Raw genomic sequence first — 23161 nt, forward strand, 5'->3', positions numbered from 1 at the left:
TAGACTATGTACAATTTGTCAAAATTGGAATTAATCCCGATTTGTAATCATGTTTTTTAACAATGAAGTGCAGAAGTACATTGAGACCTTATCTTCTAAAGACCCTGCTCAAGTAATGAAGTTAATTGCAATTTGCAATAAACTAATCACTTTTGCGGAGTCTCAATCACAATACCAGAATTGTTTAAGTTATGCCACAAGACTCGTAGCTGCACAAATTTTATTCAGTACTTTTGTAATTTTATTCAATACTATTGCCCAAACTCTTAATACTATGCTAAAAAAGTGTTAAAAACCTTGTTAATTTTTGGGCTACTAGGCCTACATCTTGCATAATTGGTATTATTCCAGTGTGGGTATTATTATTTTGCATTTGTATTTTGACTTATAAGTGGTATTGTTAACAGGTAAATCCTTGTGCCAGTCATGTGTAGCCTAGGCCTCTTAAAAAGTTAGTTGTCTACAGGAAATGTTGCTGTGCAATGGCATACTGCTAGTGGTGTAAAATTTCCAAAGAATGGCAAATTTTTCTATGGAGCAACACTTACATAATCTTTTTAAAAGCACAACTGCTTTGCGTTATCGGTATATTCACGATCATGTACAGTTAACTTTAGATACTCTGGATACCCAGAAAGTGTCATATGCCTTCAAAGCATGGCAAATTAGGTATGACTGTAGTTGTTTAATTTTATAGTTATTAATTTACACAAATTGTATATATTAAACAACATTGATTTAAATTGTGATATGTAAAACTATATGATTTGTCAAAGTATTCCATTTTAAGTTAACTAAAATGATCATTATTGTTGATTTTGTTGCAGAGAGAAATGCCTTTCTGTGATGAAGCAAGCTTTGGAGAGCAATAATCCACATTTGTCGAGTACTGCATTACATGGAATTGAAGTATGTTTACAACAAAATATATAAATAACCTCGTGCTAGTATATTTCTTTCCAAATTTTCTCTTTGGTTTTTGTATAAAAATGTAATAAAAAACTGATTTCCATCATGAAAATTTTGCAGCATGTAGTATTTCATCCTGATCTTGGTGGTTATGCTGGAGATGAAGAACTTGATGCCATGGATGCCAGAATTTTTGCGTTGCAGGTTAGAAAGTTTGCTAATAAACTATACAGATTCTTCTTCTTTGAAACCAATAACTTTGCATTATGATTATCCCATGCAGTGACATTAATTTGTAAAGGTTCAAAATTCCAGTGAACTACAGGATAAGCTTGTTAACTTGATGTTAAAAGTTGAATTTAAGTTATCTCAAGATATCAAAAATTGATGGAAAATGACTATTATCTGAGGAAATCATATAGGGCACTTCCTTGACATTTTGTTAACGTTATTGCACCAATTAAATAACAGTCAGACCTTGTTAATCCGTACCACTTTTTTCGCTTTCTTAATTTATTGATTTAGTATTTCCAACTTAAAATTGCCATGTCTTAGTCAGACCACAAAGTTTCCGCTCTACAACGGTAAAATGCATGGTAAGAAATTCGTTCCTAGCAATGTCATGTCAGATAGTGGTGAACAGGTGATTTCGTTTTTTTTCGGTTCAGGTAAATGAGGTCTAACTGTATTAACGCCTGTTCATGTACGAGTGTAAGGCTGAAGATACTTTAGCATGACATGATGAATGAATTGTGAAATACACGCTGCAGTAAAACTCACATTCTCATGTGTAATGAATTTGCAATACAAATGCTAGGTTGACCTGAAGAATTAGGGTGAGAGTTGTTAGTTACACAAAGGATTTCAATAATTCTGCAACCTTACTGTTGGCTATACTAAGCCTGGAAATTTTGATTCATATTTTGCGTGAATAGGTTTTGAATTCACTGACTTGCTTACCGTCTCTCTCTGATGAGCAGCAAGTTCATGGTCTGAAGATACTTTTGGGACTCTGCTGTGACTTTATTTCAAGCTTTGATGGTGAACTCATAATAAAGATTGTGCAGGTTGTCTTACCAATTACATATTACCAGTTACATAGTTTTTACTTTTTGTTTGCATGAACAATTTTGCATGAATATAAATCTATCTGCAATATAGGTCATGCATGATTTATGCGATTTCTGTTGAATATTTGTTTGGTGAATTGTCAATTCTTGGACATATTTCAATTCTATAACATTCAAGAATTGATTCTGTCCATGAATCAAATACTGTAGTTCATATAAATTAAAAAATGGTATACATTTAAATGAATATATATTTCATGAAGTAGTTACATACATAATAAAGATATTGGTAGATCATTAGGTGATGATTATATGCAGATATGCATTATTATGTTTTATTTTATTAAATAAAATCTAAAACCTTGGTTTTTGTGTGTATAAGTCATTCAAATTTGGCTGCTATTTTCCTAGTTTTCATTGCTTAAAAGTGTTTGTTGTTTTGTGTTATCTGATTGCAGCTGTGTCTTGCATGTTGGCACAAGGACAAGATAAATGTTCACTCTGCTCTACTCCAGTTATGTGCTGCGTATACGCTGCACATTCAAAAGGTGGGCCAATTGTAAAACTTAATTTCAACCTTTTAATTTCGTAATTGTAAGTTATCTTTCTCCTTAAGTGCCTTTATTTTATAAACTTGGTACTGTACTCTGCAAGATGGGTATTGTTTAATTTTTGTTAAGCTATAACTTAAGTAATGCGACAAAAAAATGACATAAATTTCTTAACAATTCTTCATAAGCATTTGGGCAATGTGGTGTTGCTTTCATACTAAACTATTTTCATGAGTGTTTTTCCGCTTTCCATATTATTTTGTTACATTTTTTTCTTTTATTTTTGATTGAGCTGCAAAAAACTTAATCTTTTTCTTTGATTATCAGAATAAGCCAATAGAGCAGGGTGAATATGTTTGGGATAGGGTAGTTTTGGTCATTGTAGAATATTTAACATTTTCTGGTCAAGGGCGTTGTGTGTGTTTAGTGGGTGTTATTGTGTATCTGTGCATAATAAGTCTTTGTTGATGATTATAACATTGGCAAACATTTAAATATTTTCTCTGAAATACTCCTGTATTGTATAATTTAACATGGCTGTTATAAAGCTTGACAGTATACCTGAAAGCTAAAAGTATATGCTACAGTTGATATATATTGTAAATTTTTGACATTCTATTTTCTTTATGATTAATTACAGTTATGTGCTGCCACCTGCTCTCGATCGCAGGTTGATGTAGGTGTTCATTGTGCTGCTGAATCCCTCGCCAGTCAAGCTGTGGAGAAGCTGGCAAAAGCTGATGTTAATGGCAGCGTTACACAAGGTGATGACCTTTAGGAATTGTTTATTTCCACAAACTGTCATTAATAATATTAATGTGTTATACAAGTTAAAAGATTTCTCCTCATATCCTTTGTCAATTTATAATAGATGCTTTATTTCATTACATTGTGTTTAATTTTTGCCATAATTTTGCCTCTTGTGTTGCAGAAAAATTGGCGGATGTTACTGGTCTTGCTAAATTTTTTGTCCAACAAGTGATTTTGTCATCATCTGACACAGAACGTGCTGTCCATTTGGAATGCTTGCTTGCAGTGTTTAAAACCCTAAAATCCTCGTATATTCGATGTGATACAATGTTTTGCAATTACATCAGGTATGTTAGACTTTGCAATGGAATTTCCTTTTTTTTGTTTTTTAATATGCCTAAGGAACAAAATTGTTTATTGATTTGAAAATTTGTGTATCGTTGCATACAGATGTGGGCAGTTGGTACTCTGAAAGTACTATGGGTAACGGTAATGGAAAAAATGCACTGACGGTCCCAGTATTCAGCACTGTTTTAAAAAAGTAGTTCGATATTGGTATTTTTTATATAAGGGATTCTACTGCAAGTGCAAATTTGTCTTATTATATTGGTCAGTTACATTTTACTTGAAGTCAAATCATAAGTGATCTCACTCCTTGCGACTTTATTGGACATTTGTAAATTAAAAAAGGACAGCAAACGCTACAATTTGGCATTAAGGTTTAATTAAAATAAAATTTTAAAAAACGTACTTCTCAAAATCTTAAAATAATTGCCTTCAAAGTACTGGGACCGACTAAAATTTCTTGAATAAAGTAATTCGGTACTTTTTTACAAGTGTACCGATACATCCGAAGTTATCGATACTGAAAAAGTACAGCTGTACAGTAATCTAGCACTATAGTACCACCGTACTGCCCGTCTCTGGTTACATAGCACATGATAATTTGAGTTACATTCCCAGTGTAATCACTCTTGAAATCATATATAATTTCTTAGAAAAGATCTATGTCCAGCTTTGGTATCACTGATCAGCAAACAGAAGGGTGGTCACTTGTCACATGTTGTATCGAAAAAAGGATCTAAAAGAAAACACAAACGTATGCAAACCAATTCATGCAATATTCACCGTATTCACAGACGTGCAAAATATAATCACTTTCTTGTTAGTTGAACGGTAGGGATATTGATGAAGGTGTTTGAACTATTGAAGTATCACAGCGTTCTTTGGTGACCAGGTATACATTTGAGCTGTCCACTGCTACATAAGAAGGTTTCGTTTTTACTTGTTGAACTTGTCAGGCTGGTGGGTTGTGTTGCTTCATTACAATCTGATTTGTTAATGGTTACCACCTGCCTTCTGTCTCCTGCTTCCTGTCCTGATCATGCTGCACTATTTGTCACGTTGAAACAGGTAGGAACACACTTGTACATTTCTTCTAATAGTTGTTCTGCTATGCGGAATGAAACGAGCCTGTTTTTCTGTACCAATTGAGACCCTGAAACATTGCATTTACATTAGGTTATCAGTTGTTACTCCAGTCTATGCATATTGAAATTGCTTTATCGGAATATTATAAGATTTTCTGCCCAATTTTTTACACACCTTTTCATTAATATTTGCTAACTTCTGTTATTCTATAATTTTGTAAGCTTTGGGCAACTCCAGAAAGTCTGTTCAATCTGGCTGGACCATTTGTTATAGGACATACGAAGGGAAAACAGAATCGTGCAAACCTTATTCATCTGTAAGTCCATTTTTATTTATTTATTTTTTACAAAAAATATTCCATTAATTATTTTCAATATTGTTGTCCAATGTATATCAGTGGTACAACCCTGTTAGCGACGCATAATGCATGCATTTCATTTATGGTAATGCTAGTTTTGTCTGAAGTTTGACTTATTTTCAATATATCTCTAAATGTTTCAGAGTTTTTGAAGCTATGTTTTCCAGCATTCGTATGAAGCGTAATTCTCTATTACAGATAGCTGTTATGCAATCTGCAATAAATGCATGCACAATTTTTATGCAAGTTCTTAACGAAATGAGATTGGGTCTTGGTTTGACTGAAGAGCAAGTAGGTTTTTGTAACACTCACGACAGAGTTCAATTAATTTTTGAGCTACACAGAATTTTCAATCAGGAATTTTCGTAGATTGCACTGCAAATAAATTCCGATGACGAAGATAGTTTTTCTGATGGAAGTTTATCAGATGATGAAAAAACCTCTTTGGAATCTGAACAAGTTGGGATGAATGCTGATTGCACTGAAGGGAATATTAGGCAGCAAAGTTGTTTGGAAGGAAATAATACCAGTGACAAGGTACAAAAAAGTCATGGATAGTATTTTATATTTCAAACAAGGCAAACACTGGGAATGCATTTGTTTTTCAAGTATCAATTGTGCTTTTATGGCATGATTGAGCATGCTGACTTTTATTTTTGCACGGAGTGGATGTGACATGGCAGTCTACTGTCATCAACCTCAAGACGTGTTTAATTGTACTAATCTTTTTTTGTTGTTAATAACTTATGAAGCTAAACATACGATCGAACTGAATTGCAGGTGGTTAACATTAGCGCTCCCAATATCGAGCTGTTATTGGTTGCTGTTGAAAAGAGAGCGAGAGTTTATTTTCACTATTTATAGTAAACTAAAAAATATCATAATATAATTTTAGCATCATTAATTGGCGTGGGTCATCTAGGTCAGTTTTCTCGGATTCTGTTGTAAAAAAAACAATGGAAACGATAAACATATATCACCTTAATCATAATTATCTGAACGGCACTTCCCTTGCACAAGACCACTTCTCAATTGATATGAGAAATATTTAGGAGACTTAATTTTTTTTATATTGTTTGGAAGTTTATTCCAAAAATTAGGTCCTCGAAATGCTAACTTTTTTACCTTTTACTGTTTTGGTTCGGGGCAAGAATAAGTTGTCCTGTCATGATCTAGTATTGTATTTGTGTACTGTTTGGATTTCGTTTAAATAGTCATTAAGTATTTGGGGAAAAATATTTGTGTTATAGTTTTGCATAAATTTGTCTGTCTGTAAGTCATAGATTTGAGATATATTGAGAATATCGTTTGCACTATAAAGTGTAGTTAGTTTAGTATATTTGTTACCATTGATAATTTAATTAGTCTTACTATTTTATTGTAAATTATATTTAACGATTTTAAAACACTATTTGATGCAGATCCCCAAATCAATACACCATTTTGTAAAGCACTATAAACTAGGCTATAGTATAATATCATCAAAACCTTTTTATTGGTAAATTGTTGAATTTTGCACAAGACACCACAGATTCTTCACAATTTTTTGCAAAGCTCTTCAACATGATAATTCCATTTAAATTATTCATCTAGTATTATGCCTAAATATTTAATTTTGGTAGCCCATTCTATTTTCTTGCTATTTATGGCCAGGTTTACTTTTTACCATTTGCAACTTTTAGGTATTGTTATCATGAAAAAAGTTTTACTATAATTTAAAGAAAGCTTGCTAATTTTTAGCCAATTATTTACCTTATCAAGTTTGATTGTCATTTGTTTTTCAATTTCTGCAATACTTGAATATGAAATGTATAAAATTGTATCATCAGCAAATAGACTTGTTCCAAGGGAAGTGCTGTTGGATGGATCATTCATATACAGCAGAAAAAGCAGTGGCCCTAATACTGACCCTTGTGGCACACCTATTGAGATGTGTCTTTGCTCTGATAAATACTCACCACACTTGACATATTGTTGTCTACGTGTCAAATATGATTACTTTGCCACAAATACTATAGGAATTTAATTTCATCAGTAATTGCCTATGAGGTACAGTATCAAAAGCCTTCATGAGGTCAAGAAACACCACACACATGTATCTATTATTTTCTATTTGTTGGTTTGCATACTCATTGATATCTGTTAGTGCTAGTAAAGTGGAATGAAGCTTTCAAAATCCAAATTGGTTGTTGTGCAGAATTTTGGTAGTACTAATAAAGTATGTAAGTCTAATGTATAAAATTTTTTGAAATACTTTATGTAATTGACTTAAAAGACTAATTGCTCAATAGTTATTAGGACCATTTTTGGTTCTCATTTGTTGTTGCATTATTTGTTCTATTGAGTTTTCCTGATTTTATATCACTTATTTTTCTTAAACTTGGTGGCAGCAATCATTGTAATAATTATCCTTTCTGTTTGCGTTTCTTCATTTTTTTCAACCAACAAAAATTTGCATAAATCCCCTGATAATAATTTGACACAGCAAGAGTCTGAGTATCTTTCGGATGCTGAGGATATTTGGGCTTCTTCAGAAGACATTTTTTCCTCCATTTCATCTCCATGTTATCAGTCTGCAGCTGAAGACCCAGAAGATTTTAATGATGATGGACTGGAACAGGGTACTATAAAACGTTTTACTTGGCTAATACAGTTCAAACCGCATAAAAATTGTGGTTAAATTTGGTAATTTTTATGTCACGTGGTTTATGAAAAATTTTGATGAAAAACATCCTTATCGAGTACAAAGTAAGCTATGCATCACAAGTTCTACCTGAATATTTCAGCCAAAGCATCAAAGTTATCTGACTTACTTCAGTACTTGTTAAACACTGCAAAATCTACATTTTCACAAAGGCAAAGTGATGATCGATCTTCGTTCAACTCAACATACACAGCATCTGATCCAGAGAACCAAGTAAATGACTGAAATGCACAGCATAAAGCTTAACATAAGATTTAAAATTTGGTTTTCTGCTTAGGATGCTGAAACTGACCATGACATTGATAAATATTTGGAAGATGTAATCGTATCAAAGCATCCATTGCATTCAAGGAACATCTGTGAGTATTGATTTCGTGTAAGCACTGGCCGAAATGTGTAAAAATATCCAATTGTACATACCAAGCAATGTGTTAAAGTTTGGTTATTGTGAGTGTTATGTGTATTGTTTAAAAACATATACACTGATATGTATGCCATGAAGATATACTTGAAAAAGTTTTGAACTTACGTGCTTGTAAATTTTATGTTAATTCAGTGGTCAACTCGGCAGAAGATGAGAAAAATTGTGTTTTAGCACAACGCCACATTCAATCCATTGTTGAAATCTTGCCAGATCTTCTGTCCTGTCATGATGTGGCAACTGTAGACCAAATAATACAGAATGCTGCTTCTCATTTTTGCTCTGGTTGGTACCTCATATGTTATTAACAATAATAATTAATTAACTATAAACATTTATGCTCGTTGCCACTTTCATTTTCATAGCTGTTTTTGCTTCTGGTATACTGTAGTTAAATTATACGTATTTTTAGACATGTATGAAATCTGGAATGTGGGAAAGATTTTCGTACAAGCGGATAGCCTTTACAAGCTATCCTATGCTGTAATGGTTCTGTGTATGCGTTTGAAGTTGAATTGTCATTACATGGAAGATGGTTCACAGCTTCCTTGTGTTAAGGTATAAGTGAATTCCATAATACCAAATAGAAACGTTTTCAAATTTTTGAAACATAAATTTTCTTGTAATCACTAGAGTCAATGGGTGGGCTATCAACAATGCAGTGGTGTTTATTTAAGCAAATCTTGGCTCTCTGAGACTTTTCGGCTGGTAATCTCAACTGATTTACTGGGTAATGCTGGATATGATGCAGCAAGCTCTCCTGAAATACCTTGTTTAATTACAGTGCTCACAGGTACCTATAAATAAAGATAATGGTAGCCAAGTCCTGGACGTTTAGAATAGATAATTAATATAGTGCTTTTCAAACAAATTTCTTTTACAATCCGAAATCTGTTGTAAAACATTTCAACACAATGTATGTGTTACAAAAATTTCTTACTACATATTGTTGAATCATTATTATGGTACATAGCCTTGGTTGTTATGTGTAAGACATATTGACCATCACTACAATCCTGGCGTCCCATTGTGTAAGAAACCCTGAAATAGAACAACATATTGCATTTGTATTTTGGCAAACATTTCTTGTTGGATTTGCAGAAATTGATGGTCTTGGTTACGGGGGTGTGCAACACTTGCATGATGTAAAACCTCCAAGTATGAGTTTTGATGATTTTAATTTTGCTTCTCAAGCAGGTACCAGTAATTTGCTTAAATATATTGTTGATTTTTGTGGACTCGTGTTTTGTTCATACTGGTATGCTGTATGGTATTACAGTACAACTTTTGTTTTGCTCCATTTCTTGTTTAAGTAAGTATCTTCTGCTTGCGGCAGGTTTTGAATCTGCAAAACAAATAGCCTCCTTAGTTTGGGGTAGATTACTGCAAATTCTTCAGTATCCGTTGAAATATATTCAAGTGAGTTCAACTGGAACATCATCAGATCATCCCCTTACAACTTCAACATTCCTGCAAGCAGAAAGCACTTGTGAACAACAGTGCATTATGTCAGCCCTTGATGGATTGAGACTTGCTTTTAAGCTCTCATGTACATTGGGTTAGCCTTTCATTGTCTTTCTTAACTTACTTACTTAAAGTATACATTTATATAATAAAAAGTATAATAGTATATATTTATGCAGTATGAAAAATTTACATTTTCTGCCATCTCATATTACACCTGATAAGGCAAGCTGATGCCTGTGAAAGCTTGCGTAGAATAAATAAAAGTTAACCCCGAGCTAGAGTACTATAGTATATTTTGTTTTTTATTTTATTACTTTGTAGTTGGTGGTTTCCTTTGTGCATTTTAAAAACAACAATTTTTATTTCAGATCTTCATGAATACTCCCAGGAAATCTTCACTCAAATTATTGCCGCATGTGTGCCTAAGATCTATAGCTTGACTTTCACACCCTTAAGAATAGGTTATAAATTATTATAAATAAACTGATTTACAGTACATTTTTTAACACAAACAAGTTTCTTTTATTGTTTTGGCTAAATTGTTTTTTTTGTGACTGCTGACTCCTCTGTATTTATTTCAGGATCAGGTGTCATGCATGAAATGAACCTTCACAGGTGTCATGTGTTGTGCATGGATTCTGTTCTGGAAGGATCACTGGAAATAGCGAATTTAACTTCAAATAATTGGGAAGCATTATTTAAGTAAGAATAACTGATAACCTTTCAATCTGTTCAGTGAAGCACAGTTTTGATTGTATGATATTTTTTTAACATACAATGGAAGCTTATTGACTCAAGGTTGAAGGAACCCATAGGTTTACATTGAGTAATTCATAGTTTGACATCCGCAAATTTGTTTGAGTTGGCAGGAAATTCTCGTGAAAACAATGCTAGGCACTGCATTAACATTTTGTTAAAACCATTACAACCTTTACTTTCTCACTAGTTAAATTTTCCTTGGACACTTTTTTGCATGAACAATGAGAGTTGCGGACAGTTTGTTATCACGTAATGAGTGAATAGTCAACTGGTTTGCAGTATTATTTCAAATTTAAAGCACTTATAAATTTCTGGTTTTCTGATTTTTCCAGACTTGTGTCCTACGTGGCATACTTAGAACATGTGTGCTTACCTGGTGTGAAGTTAAAAGGAACTTCAACGGGACCCACTGACCATATTTGCCCTGTAACAGCTTTGCAAGACATTGCTTCACTTGTGGAGGTCAGGTCTCACCTCATAGAAAAATTTACTATTAACAGTTTTCTCTACACTTCATCAGAAATACATTTTGTCATGTTTTTTTTTTATGTTTTAGTCAAAGCAGTCAGAAAGAAATTCGCCTACCCTACATTAAAAAGTTAACTACAGCTGACAGTATTTTCCACTTTACAGGACAATTTAAATGATAGTTCCTGGAAAGATTCATCCTGTAGAAACAGTGAGATGTTAAATGCTGGTTTCCTTACCAAAGAAAGAACTGTGCAGGCAATTTATTCTTTATCAAATAAAGTTGATGGCATTTTTGAGAAGGTTTGTTGCGTTTGTAAAACATATTTCCATTAACAACTAAGTAATTAGGTATAGCTAATTCGATCGAAATATCCTGCTTTTTTACTCAGCACTTCATTCTTCTAGGCTGCTTTACATCTGAATTTGAGAGCTTTGTCTGATTTCATATGGCAGCTCTGTGTGTCATCTAATAGCCAGTTATTTCCTGCACAACCCACCAGTGGTACGTCAGTGTAACAAACAAATTTGTAAAAAGATGATGATATGTTAGCTTAATATACTTTAGGTATGTGTCAAATCAAATAAATGTCCAAATATTACACGCAACTATGAACCCTGCTGTTATTTTATTTTCACAAATACGAACCTTGCAGCCAGGTACATCCCAAATCCTCTATTTTTCGTTAAAGTAAGAAATTAACAGCAAAACGTTTAAGTTTTCTGATGTATTATAGTCTGCAAAATCAGTGAAATAGTTGTGAGAAAGTTGAATTCTTAATATTTTTCTGAGTTGATTCAATTGAAAAACTGGTTGATTTCTTTCATTCATAAAAGTGATTTACTTAAGCATGACTTTCTTGCTTGTCGGGTGCCTTGTTTACTTGAAAAGAGTAAACTTAGCAGATTCAAATTTGTATGTATATCAAAATCTATTATTTTTTCCAAAATCCAAATCATTTTCAGTTTGCCACATCCCCAGTATGCTAGTTATTTCGCTTGTTAACTTTCAATTGATTGTTGTACTGTATTTGGTTAGTATAATTAATTTAGATGCCAATATTGTTCCCCTCATATAGAAAATCAATATGGAATTCCACTTTTATGTCGTTTGGGCAAGTGTATCATGATATGCATTCGTTCTTCACACAGACCTCTTCAACACATATCTGATATATGGATGTATGCGTCACCTCACTTTGCAAAAGTAACTTATTTTCTTGTACATTAAAAGTTTAAGACTTTTATTGGCAGACAATTTTTTTTAAATAAGTTACTTATTCAACAACCATTTGCTTGATTAATTTTGAGTAATGAAAAATATCGATGTTTTAAACACCCAAGGCTTTGTATAAAGTGATTAGTTTTCAATAAATACGTTTTAGGTTGCTGGGCACAAAAATGTGGAAATAGCGAAGCAATCAGTTGCTTTTATCCGAGATGCAATAACATCTGTTCTCACTTGCCTAGATGACCCAAATGATCGTTATCCTATGCTTATGTGGACCATGAAAGAGCCTAAATATTTTCACTTTTGTGAAGCTTTACTTAAACCTTTTGAACGTGCTATACAAACTGAAACTTGTGTGCCTGAAATACAACATTCGGTAAGATTTTGTTTTAGTAAGTAGAGCGTGAAAATAAGAATTATCTTGATATCTTGCTAAACTTGGGTTAATGTGATATGAAACAATTTGATGTGTGTTTGATATTTATTTATTTTTGATATCATTATGATGAGTTGTTCATGTATAATGATAGCTGCCATATGGTAAGGCTTGCAATTAAATATGTTTCATTAGTAATGTTTGTTCACAGATTACTTCAGCAATTATAATGATCATGGAAAAGAATTCGAAACAGATATGTTCTGGATGGAAACCTCTTTTTGGTTGTTTAAGACACCTTTCTACAAATAATTCAATTAATCCTGCTGAACCTGTAAGTATTTCCTTATGGGATTACTTTGAAAGATCTGCCTGGAACCTGAAAAGAATTGTTTTTTTTATTTAGAATTCCGCATTGCACATGATGTGGAATATATACTTTTCAGCCTGTGATGATGGGAGTGTGTTTGCAAGCTCTGCTTGTGACGCTGTTAAATGTTTACTGAAAATCATTTCTAATGTGGACGGTATACCCTTGTTACTTTTGTGATATCTATAGTTTCAATATTGGGAACCCACAAATTTGTTTTCATTTTTAGATAACTTACATGATGATCCTGCAAATATGAAACCATTTTTCAGGTGAGCCCAGCTCTGTGTTAAGTTTAGAAATAGTAATTTCTAGTATTTCACAGAGTAGGTTAAGGTTTGGTGAATGGTAGCAGTGTATTCTGTTTAGTATTCCATAGTTTTTCCGAAGTTTCCTCGATAAACTGATCTCAATTCTGGGAGGGTCAAACTTTAATCTGAAATCAATAAGTGCTTTTTTTCTCAAGTTATTTGGAACAATGTGCTCTCGAGTTAATAAAATCACACATGAGCGAGTACGATGGAAAATTTGTCTATTCACATCGCATAAACATCACCCCATCATGCACGGGTAAGTATCACATCTTGGCGTAATTTATACTCTCTTTTGGCCTCGTGGCGTTTGCTGTTCGAATTATACTACAAATGCATTGTAGGTGATATGTCTTTTTGGGAAAGCCTTACTTTTCCCATGTGGGTAACTGGTGAAAACAGATTAGTAAAAGAAGTAGTTAACCAGCTCTGCAATATGACAGCAAAATCTTTTTCTGATAAAGATCCTACAGGTAAATCATGTTGTTATATATTGATATATTCCCGTTGTTATCTAAATAGCTGCAACGGTCTAACGTTTGCGAGTTTAGATCTAGAAGCAGTTGCTGCAATGCCCACCGTTGATTTTTCTGATGACACTGGTTCACTGCACGTATTATTTTTACTCATTGATGGGCTCACAAACATTGTTCTGACAAGTCCCCAATGCATTCAAACACATGTTCTTGATCTAATGTGCAAACTGATTGAACGATGCTGGCAGTCTCCAGGTTAACTTGTGTTTTTTGTTTAGTTCTAAGTACCAACATGCGATTGCCGACTTTTGCGTGTTGTATATTTTAGTGGCATTTATAAAGTCATATATATTCTATACATTAATTATTGATTAATGATTGCATACATTTTGATATTATTCAGTAATCAGTAAATCTACCTGTTTTTGAATGTTCAGGTCCTATGTTCTGCGGCCATATGCTTTTGCATTCTTGTCTTCCAGTTTTATATACATGGCTGAATCGCTTGATTCTACTAAGCAATGACTCACCTTTAAGTGTTTACGAGTTATCTGCAATGATAACAAGTTACAAACACTTCTATGGCACTTTAATGGAACTTACCACTACGTTCTTGCTTAGGTAATAGTAAATCAACTATTTTCACATGATTTTAAATACTATAAAATGTATAGTTATTATTGCTTGACTTACGCCTTGCTTTGTATTGATTTGCTGCTTGCTATGTTTGAGCAGGGAACTTAAGAATCTTTCAAGATGTCACCAGCTGGAAAAAAAGCCTTCAAATTACTCGCTCATTAAGGAGCAGTTAGAACTAATTTGGACAGTATATTTAAATATTTGCATATCTTGTGTTCAAACACACAAAGAACCACTTGCAAAATTGGGCTGTTCATGCTTGAGGTACATTATGCACTGTTGCTTGGCAAATTGCTGAAATAGTCCTGAATGAGGTTTAAAAAGTTGGATTTCACATTTAATATTGATGTTTCGCATACATTTTATCATGGTTATATGCTTTTTAGGCATGTGATTGCCAACTTGGGGAGTCACATGACTTCGTCCATGATCAATGACATCTGCCGATGCATCAGTTACATGGCCGATGAGTGTCTTGCCACCTTGAAGTATCTTGTTACATCTTTTAGAGAAAATGATAAGTTTTTAAATAAACTTAAAATCACCGTCAAACATCATGACACAGCGTTTTGTGACTCAGCCTGTCTGATGAAGGTATAACAACGACTATTTGCATGACTTGATACGACCTTCAGGCATTTATCAACTCTTTAACTATGAAAACGCTTTGAGAGATGTATTTTTAACATGCGTTAGTTGCAGATTTAATTGCAGAAGATATTGTTTCAGGCTTTCCAAGCAACATCCACTTCACTAAAGGATGTCAATAACCCTGATATTTATATTTTTTTCAATTCATCTCATCATAATCGCATAATGAGGTAAGGTTTCAATGACACGTTTTCAAACTATTCCAAGTCATTTTTGACAACAGTTTATGTGTTATCTAGGATTTCTGTTTGTGAACTGGCTTGTGATATTTTGTCATTGCATTTACTACACAAATGCATAGAACAAATGTTGCTTGGTAACGAAATGTCTCCATGGCAACCTCCTTGCGCCAACTCAATGGCAGATTCTGGAAACAACTCAGGTACAACATCCTTCTTTTTTAAAAGTCTGATGAAGTTGGCTTTGTGACAAAGCATTTCCCTACATGTTTAATATCTTTTGCATTGCTAAAATGTAGGATCTTCATTTTTACATTCAAATGTTCATGCTGACAAAAGTCTTTCAAAGAACACTGGTTCAACCAATATACGATTGCTGGAATTTTTAACCCAAGCACAGGTGCATGTAGTAACTTAGAACCTGCATGAAAAATTAACTGTTCAGTTTGTGAACGTTACTTTATCTCGCACTAATTCAGGTCCACAACTTGGCGGGCTGTGTGGCAAAAGCATATGTGGTGTCACATAATTTTGATCAAAACTCCGAATTACAAAAGTTGATCACAAAAGTTGCAAATTTTTTTAACACTGCCAATTTATACCAGGTATGGAGTGGGATGCTTCACGCTTACAATTTTTATATTCTGTCCACATTTGTTCTGTGCTCAGTAAAGATGTTACTATTTCTCTATTGTAGTTTGGCAGTGCTTCGTTTGAACTCTATGTGAAGATCTCACTTGCTGTGTGCTGTCAGTTTCCCACCGATGGTGCAGAAGTTACTAATACAGCTAGACCTGCAGAAGAAGACAATAGTCACCGTCCTACTGGAACCTGGCTTGATTATGAGCAATTGCATCCTGTTTATCTTGAAAGGATCGAGGATGACCTTAAACCTCCAGGAAAATATCGTGCCAGCCAGATGTGGGCCGTTAAGTCACTTTCCAACTCGTTGGAGCTGTTATGTCAACGGTGGCACAACGAAGATAGATCTGAGTTTTCTCCAAAGTCTTCTGAGTTAAATCCTGCCGTTTCTGAACTCAGCAATTGTGTTTCCAGCACCACAATCCCTGCCGCCAAGCCAGAAGCTAAACAGGATCAACAGCCCACCAAGTTCCAATATAATTATATGGATTATGTTAACAAGACTGAGCCTTCTTCGCCAGGTATTTCAAGCGGAAATGTTTTGAACTAGTTTGTTTCTTGAAACGTTAATTTTATACATTTGTAGCTGGTTTCTCACCGCACAAGCCAAATGACAGATCGTTCAACCCGCAGGTAACTTTTATAAACTAAATTTACTATGTTGCAAAGTTAGTGTTACGATACTTATCCTAATGCTGTGGAATACTAATGACATTTTTCTTTATTATCAGGTTATCATTATATGCTTAAAAGTGTCGATTTTTGTCACATAAACATTTTATTTTTTTTCAGAAAAAGAAGATGTGGGCGGACAAAGCAGCTGGTATCCGAACTATCGGTCGTCTGGTAAGTGCTTACAAACGGCACAGACTCTCACAAAGCAACCCGGCAGCAAAAAATCAGGTCCGTTACGTTTCGGTTCATGTTAGAAAGGAAGTTTGTACCAGGAACAAAATTAGATTACTTAATGTTTGTTTGGTTGCATTGCACCCTGTGCAACTGCGTATGTTAGGAAGAATACTTTTATCAACTAATTACGTTGGTTGTCATAAAAACAGGAAACGGGGAAAATGACTGACAATGGGAAAGCGAGACGATATTCTGATACCAGTTCAGGCCACTCCTTAGTTGCTGCTGATGACAAGTCAGTCGAAAGAGAGGTGAGGCTGCGTTGTCAATGATATGTTGCCTTCATTAAATTCTTTCGATGAAGGTGTGTTTAATACCTACGATAATTCACATGCAAACGTTTCTATTAACACGGAGTTGGTCAAATACGGTTTTCCCCGAAGCCGCTCACACCTGTCCTATACAAAAATGCTGATACGTACAATATACCGTGATACGTACTGATTAATAAGCTTACTTAGGCAACGGGACGCATAATAAAAGCTTTTAAGTCCTATTTGTTCTCAGGTTTGGGCACATGTGGTAAGATCAACATTAATCATGCTTACCAACGCTCCCGATAATTCGCTCGAGAAACTTCTTCCTATTATATATCGCCCTCTTGCGTCACTGGGCAACCAACCTCCGCTTTATTACGTGAAAACCGGCGACTATGACATAGGAGAAGCTTTCCATCAATGGCTTTTACGTGTCGGCGATTTTTGTCACATTCTTATGCCCACCCATTCTGAAGACCAATCAAATCAAGTTTAATTTGTTCACTGATACCTCAGACAGCATTATGATTAGTTTCATGCACTGGTTCTCTTATATCACGCAACATAACCGTTTAGAACTATGGATGTATTGTGCTAAGTATATACGATATCGTTTGTCGATAACGTGCTTTGTATACTTTTTGTTCTGAACTATAAAAGCGAAAGTTACCTCGGAACTTCGAAAAGGTTCCAAGTGTTCAGACCAAGGCTTTGTGTTCAGTTTTAGTAGTTTGTTTAACTCGGAGTAGTTACTCGGAAATACGTGTGAAAGTCTTAATTAATATGTATATAATGCAGTTCACTTTATGCAGTGGTATGTACTGTATAAATCGTCACGTTCATTTCATAGTTTTGGTCTCCCATTTTTGTTTCTTGTAAAAGTTTTTTGCTCCATCCATTGCTAGAAAACTGGTACACAATTTTTTACGAATGTAAATTTTGCACATAAATTTGCGATGTTCGTGTTATGTTTTTCTACTTTAGTGCAATGCTGCAGTGATTTGTTTTATCAACTCAGTAGAGGTAGTGGTGCAATTTTGGTGTTTTAGTAGAATGTTTTATAATAATAGGTCTAGTATGCTTGTAGTAGTTTTATAAGCTTTTTTGTTTCTGTTACCATCATTAACTACGATCCGAATAAAGCAGTGGTACTTTCCGAATAGATTTTATTGTATAAGCAACTGCCTGACGAAATTTTATACGGATTTCTTTTATTGCTGTTCTTCACTAAATATGTGTTTCACATTTAATCGCTGGTTTATGTAAAATGAAACCATTGCAAAAGTGGTTTGTAGGAATTTGGACCTATTGAGATTTTTTTACATGTGCTGTTTTTGTAATCTTGTTTCTTCTTCAATCTGTGTGGTTTTCATAGTGTTGGTGGTTGCTGTTAACTTGGTAAATATTTGTGTCTTTAACAGAGGAATAAATGATTTTAACGAGTTATCAGTTTTAGTTTGAATAAACGCTTAGGGTGAAAATTGCAGTTCTTATAAACATTAACGTGAGGAGAGTCTTTGCACGACTTAAATTTGGCGATAATTTCTTACCGCTCGAGCCGCAGGTATCGAGTTTGTATGTAGCATTTTTTGATTGCTATACTTAATCACATTTTAAGTTTTTATTTCTGCAGTTTTCCTAAAATAGAAAACTGTTCACCATGACAATAGACTAGACGAAGCATCATAAATGCTTGTCCAATCCAATATAATGGTAGCGTCGCTGGGTACCGAACACGTATCATTTTAAATTTCGCCTATTAATGGTCCGCTTCAAGACCAGTAGTATATATAGTTTAGCATTCAGCATGATGACATATTCGCGTACTGTTGTATTTCTCGATACGCCGTATCGTATCAGTATCGTATCGTTTCAGTATCGTTTTAAATTGTACAGAGAATCTGGGTGTTTGATCACGAGCCTTCTCATTACAATCTGGTAAAGAAACCTTTATATTTACGTATACAACACTCTTACTATGTACTGTACTTCGGCTGTATGTTTACTCGCCGATATTGTTTGTTTATATTCGGTATAAAAGTGTGAACACTTATTTTAATTAAAATCCATCATTACTAAATTATACTGAGCACAATTTCTACTAAGTATCATAAACATCGAAATAAAGTAGACAGAACTTCTAAACAAATAAGTTCTTCTTATGGATTTTACTGTATGGCTTGGAGCAATCAATGTTTTCCTAACCATGACGAACCTTTAAAATGTAGGAAAAGCAGGTAATTTCGAAAAAAAAACTAGTTATATTTACAGTGCCTTTTTGGTTTATGGAATAACTACATGGGTTGGGCACTGCAACTAGATTATTTAACAATTTTCTTTCAATTATTTTCGTTCAGGTATACATGCATCCATTCTTTATAACAACATTTTGTATGGAAATTTTAATGGATTAGTACACGTAATTGCTTACATTTACCCGAATGCTTAGCCTACTTCGTCTTATAAACGTCAAATGCTTTATCGTAAAAAATTTATTATCTTCCACTAACAAATCCCATTCTACAAGCTCACTTTGGATTGACCTTGCTTCATGCGAGTCCCTTTGCCATCCTTGCCTCGTCTTCCTGTTTTCTAGAATGTTATTCGCTTGATTTAAAACTTTACATGTCGGCAAATGTCTATGTTTTAATTAAGCAACGCCAAATGCGATTTTCATTTTAACATGAACCGTTATGTCAAATGGTGCATTCAAACGTTTTTCATCTTACCGACACTTGAACTTGCTTAGTCTTCCCATCCTTAGTTTTCTGCAACATAGATATTTTTTGGAGTTTTAAAACAGATAATAAATAGCATTAGCTGCTCTAGGTACTTGCAGTTGGGTAAAACTGAAAATACAATTCGTAGATTATAATATACAGTACGTGTCATAAACCAGACATTTTTCAACTCACCACTACGGTTATTTGCTTTGATCGAGTTCGTCCGTTTGGAGCCTGCATTGCAAAGTCCGTGTGTAATATACATCACTTTGTATAACAAAATTTATAGTTCCATTTACTAAACATCTTATGTCGAGTAGTTAAGTAGTGACAAGTGAATGTACAACTTTAAAGCATGGGCTTTTTTGAGGTGAACAATAAATTGAACTTAAATGAACTAAGTATCATAACTTCTTACCACCACCATGATTTGTTTCGTGCGCGTTTTTGATTCATCAGTTTTCTGAAAATAAAAGTGAGCCAATAAATAACAAATAAGATTTGTTTTGAAATTTGATTTTAAACCTTACCGCGACGTGAACTTGCTTGGAACGCAATTTTCCTTTTGCAGTCTGCAAACATACATGATAAACAAACTGTCAAATTAGCATATCGGGGGCAACATTGGTTTGGCAAATTAAAATATATAAGTTATATATAAACAACTAGTCGGTAAAAAGGCGGCGTCATCCAGAAATTTACTATAAAGATATTTTATTCTTACCAATGATTGAGATTGCTTGCTCTGTGTTTTTAGACAGTCCGATTCCTGAAACGAATTTTATATTTTGTTGAAGTACACTGGGAATTAATCTATACTTTTCACAACGTAAACATGTTAACTTGACTAAGGAAAAATTACCATGCGGTGTTTTTGCTCCTGCTTCATGTACCTTGCCCTTTCCACAATTATCTGAAATAACATCAATTACACGAGGAAAATCGTCATTCGCAATAACTTACGTATAGGCCTACAGTACTACTACATGCGTTAAGCAATGGATTCATGTACAAGTCTTTTGCTATCATATACATTTAGTTTCCAAGGAAGTTCATTGCCAGCTTAAAATTCAAATCATGAAAACAAGCAACATGTCAGTCTAGTGGTAATAATTGTATTCTCAAGCTCTTACGTGGCTGTAAGTGGGATTTCCAGCCAGACTAATGACAGGAACCAGGTATTTCCTTTCGCTGACATTCCCTGCAAAACAAAATTTCCTTTCGTATCTTATCATAGTCTGTATAGGAACTGCAAATATCAAAGTCGTATATCTCGAGTATGATTATACTTGGCAACACTACAAATATATACTCCGATTGATTGGAGAAAGTACATCTGTGCATTCCAGTAGACCTAAATGTAAATTTTGTAGGCTTGCTCAAGCAATGGTAATGAGCCAAACGGAGTAACAATAAATAAATCTACTACTAATACGCCATACTGCTGTAAAATCTTTTTTCTCTTATTTTATAACCAAAAAGTTATTTATTAAACAAAAACTCTTTCAGTATTTTAGCAAACATGAAAGAGTAGCTGTCTGTAAATAAACTGGTGAAAGGATTGGTAATAAGTGGCATAAAGCGCAAGTTCATTAATGATGACGAAGATGGCGGTTGTTATTACGTCACAAAAAAGAAACAACATAGATATTTCCTTTAAAAACTCCTACAGCATATATTTGTTCCATTTAATCATAATCAATATCCTTACATCTATGCTCATTCAGTTTCAATTTGTTTCTTTCTTTTCATCATTTGTTTGTTTCTTTTTTTTTCATTTGTTCCAATTTGTTTCTTTCTTTATTTCCTTCTCATTCAACCAGTTTTTACCAATAAAGTTTTTTACAAGTTGTTGTTTGCTGGCCGATCTGCGAGTTTAGTACGTACCGAGGTGAACGAGCCGTCAAGCATTTTGGAATCACTCAAACGGAGCTCTGTCCGTGTCTCCTGATGCCGAATTAATACGTGTTGGCTGTCCTCTGAGATGCACCCAAAGCTAAAAGAGCACGTGAGAAAACCGCAGGGTGAACGATGGTAAGACGACCTGTACGTTTCATATCCTCTCCCCCACCCAACAGCCCCCGGTTGTCACTTTATATCAGTTGTCAGTGTCACCACCTAATTTTATGGTCCAGACCGGTGAGAAGTTAGTAACTCACTTTAGTTAGTTACTCACTTCACTTTAATAAAAGGCATAGTAAAAAGGCCTTTCATATCAGTTGTATTTTAGTCTTAACATGAAGCGCGATTGTCGTAGTTAGCCTATACTTCTTGTAAAGTGTTAAAAATAATTTAGGTAAGGCAATATTTCTCGGGGAGATTTTGGCCATAGCAAAAAACAACAAAATTACATCAATTTGAAACATCTGTTAGATTGCATTGTATGGTTCTGGCTTATGGGGTATCCACGGCCAAATTCCATGGTTACAAAGTTCGATACCGCTGCAATACTGCTGTTGACAATTTCACGTATCGAAAAAGAACATAAGTCTTACCTTCATTTTCAAGTATTTTTTCAGACGATTTTTCCACAACTTCCTTTCCAGCTGCAAATAGGGAACAAGCCCAGAAAGTAAACAAAAAAATCCAAACTAGTTGCTCAGTTTTGTCAGGCATCTCAATTGAATAAATTGCAAGCAACTTTTGAGATAAATTTAGATAGACCTTCCCATTACGTAAGCATATAGAACTATTGGACTGTGTACAAATCCCGTGATGGACTATAAAAGTTTCTAAACTTCGTCTTAAAAGAGGTAAGGTAAATTTACTTTTGCGTCATGCTTTGTTCGAACATATTCAATGTTTGAATTGGCGTTGCAGTTTAGCCCAGAAATTATACAAACTTTTGGAATTTTTACAAGTACAAATGTCACATAGAAAATTAATACAAGAGCACTGTATTAGACTTTTTCGTACAGAAAATTACAGTATCTCGTAAACATTTTCCGTTTGTTTTCTAATGGGGCCTTTCTGATACCAGGAAAGTATAAAAGTAAGCTTTGACCGGAGTACTAAATTCCACTGGGATTGTTTGTGCCCTCCAACGTGTGTACACGAGAGCAATCAGTCGCAAATGCATTTGCACATACCCATTCCGTTCTTTTTATATTCTAGTTAACCCGGGAACATAGCGATATGCCCAGTAACTTTATGATTGCGAAATTTTTTGACAGCTGCGTCTTGAATTTTTGCGTTTGCCAACTCCGCCCAGACCAACAATTTCGCCCTTTTACACCATAAATATCACTTAGAAATGCGTCGCCAATGAAATAGCCTAACTTCTTGTATTCATCATGTTATTTAAACAAGCCAATATGTGCGGTGCAGTTTTAAAACGCCGTACACAACAATATTTTGTAACACTATAAAATACGCTTATTAAGCTATATATAGTAAAAGGATCAGTCAAGTTTTTTTTAAACAAAGCTTGTATTGCGTAAAGGCCGTAAGTGTGCCATGATAACTTTTGTAAGGTATTTCCTTTTGATATCTATATCTTGAAATATATG

General features: G+C 34.2%; 2 protein-coding genes across 4 annotated transcripts; one reads left to right on the plus strand and one right to left on the minus strand.

Annotated features, from left to right (window-relative positions):
• The first annotated feature begins 387 nt into the window (after positions 1 to 387).
• On the plus strand, positions 388 to 18375 carry LOC143445648 (brefeldin A-inhibited guanine nucleotide-exchange protein 3-like). 2 transcript variants are annotated; one of them, XM_076944900.1, is made up of 45 exons: positions 388 to 669; positions 828 to 909; positions 1030 to 1113; positions 1845 to 1976; positions 2438 to 2527; positions 3171 to 3294; positions 3462 to 3627; positions 4279 to 4379; positions 4518 to 4693; positions 4933 to 5027; positions 5213 to 5360; positions 5439 to 5606; positions 7555 to 7690; positions 7856 to 7986; positions 8051 to 8132; positions 8330 to 8479; positions 8607 to 8752; positions 8828 to 8987; positions 9296 to 9391; positions 9531 to 9752; positions 10030 to 10122; positions 10243 to 10363; positions 10753 to 10882; positions 11054 to 11191; positions 11297 to 11393; positions 11968 to 12095; positions 12274 to 12495; positions 12707 to 12829; positions 12902 to 13022; positions 13095 to 13137; positions 13332 to 13435; positions 13521 to 13649; positions 13728 to 13907; positions 14090 to 14273; positions 14388 to 14555; positions 14678 to 14885; positions 15021 to 15112; positions 15182 to 15324; positions 15421 to 15521; positions 15601 to 15726; positions 15819 to 16284; positions 16350 to 16396; positions 16556 to 16666; positions 16822 to 16923; positions 17180 to 18375. In XM_076944900.1, exons 1-45 carry the CDS (start codon positions 518 to 520, stop codon positions 17423 to 17425), a joined length of 6264 nt encoding a protein of 2087 aa, XP_076801015.1. In that variant the 5' UTR covers positions 388 to 517; the 3' UTR covers positions 17426 to 18375. The 2 variants fall into 2 exon arrangements, with proteins under 2 accessions (XP_076801015.1, XP_076801016.1); XM_076944901.1 differs by lacking the exon at positions 2438 to 2527.
• Positions 18376 to 18910: 535 nt separating this feature from the next.
• Positions 18911 to 22389, minus strand: LOC143445650 (uncharacterized). 2 transcript variants are annotated; one of them, XM_076944903.1, is made up of 10 exons: positions 22148 to 22389; positions 20786 to 20853; positions 20515 to 20565; positions 20377 to 20421; positions 20183 to 20224; positions 20071 to 20115; positions 19845 to 19886; positions 19659 to 19697; positions 19473 to 19521; positions 18911 to 19144 (listed from the first exon to the last, which is right to left on the minus strand). In XM_076944903.1, exons 1-10 carry the CDS (start codon positions 22266 to 22268, stop codon positions 19119 to 19121), a joined length of 528 nt encoding a protein of 175 aa, XP_076801018.1. In that variant the 5' UTR covers positions 22269 to 22389; the 3' UTR covers positions 18911 to 19118. The 2 variants fall into 2 exon arrangements, with proteins under 2 accessions (XP_076801018.1, XP_076801017.1); XM_076944902.1 differs by having other exon boundaries at positions 19462 to 19521.
• Positions 22390 to 23161: the final 772 nt, after the last annotated feature.

This window comes from Clavelina lepadiformis, chromosome 2 (assembly GCF_947623445.1).
Source record: "Clavelina lepadiformis chromosome 2, kaClaLepa1.1, whole genome shotgun sequence".
Taxonomy (NCBI): domain Eukaryota; kingdom Metazoa; phylum Chordata; class Ascidiacea; order Aplousobranchia; family Clavelinidae; genus Clavelina; species Clavelina lepadiformis.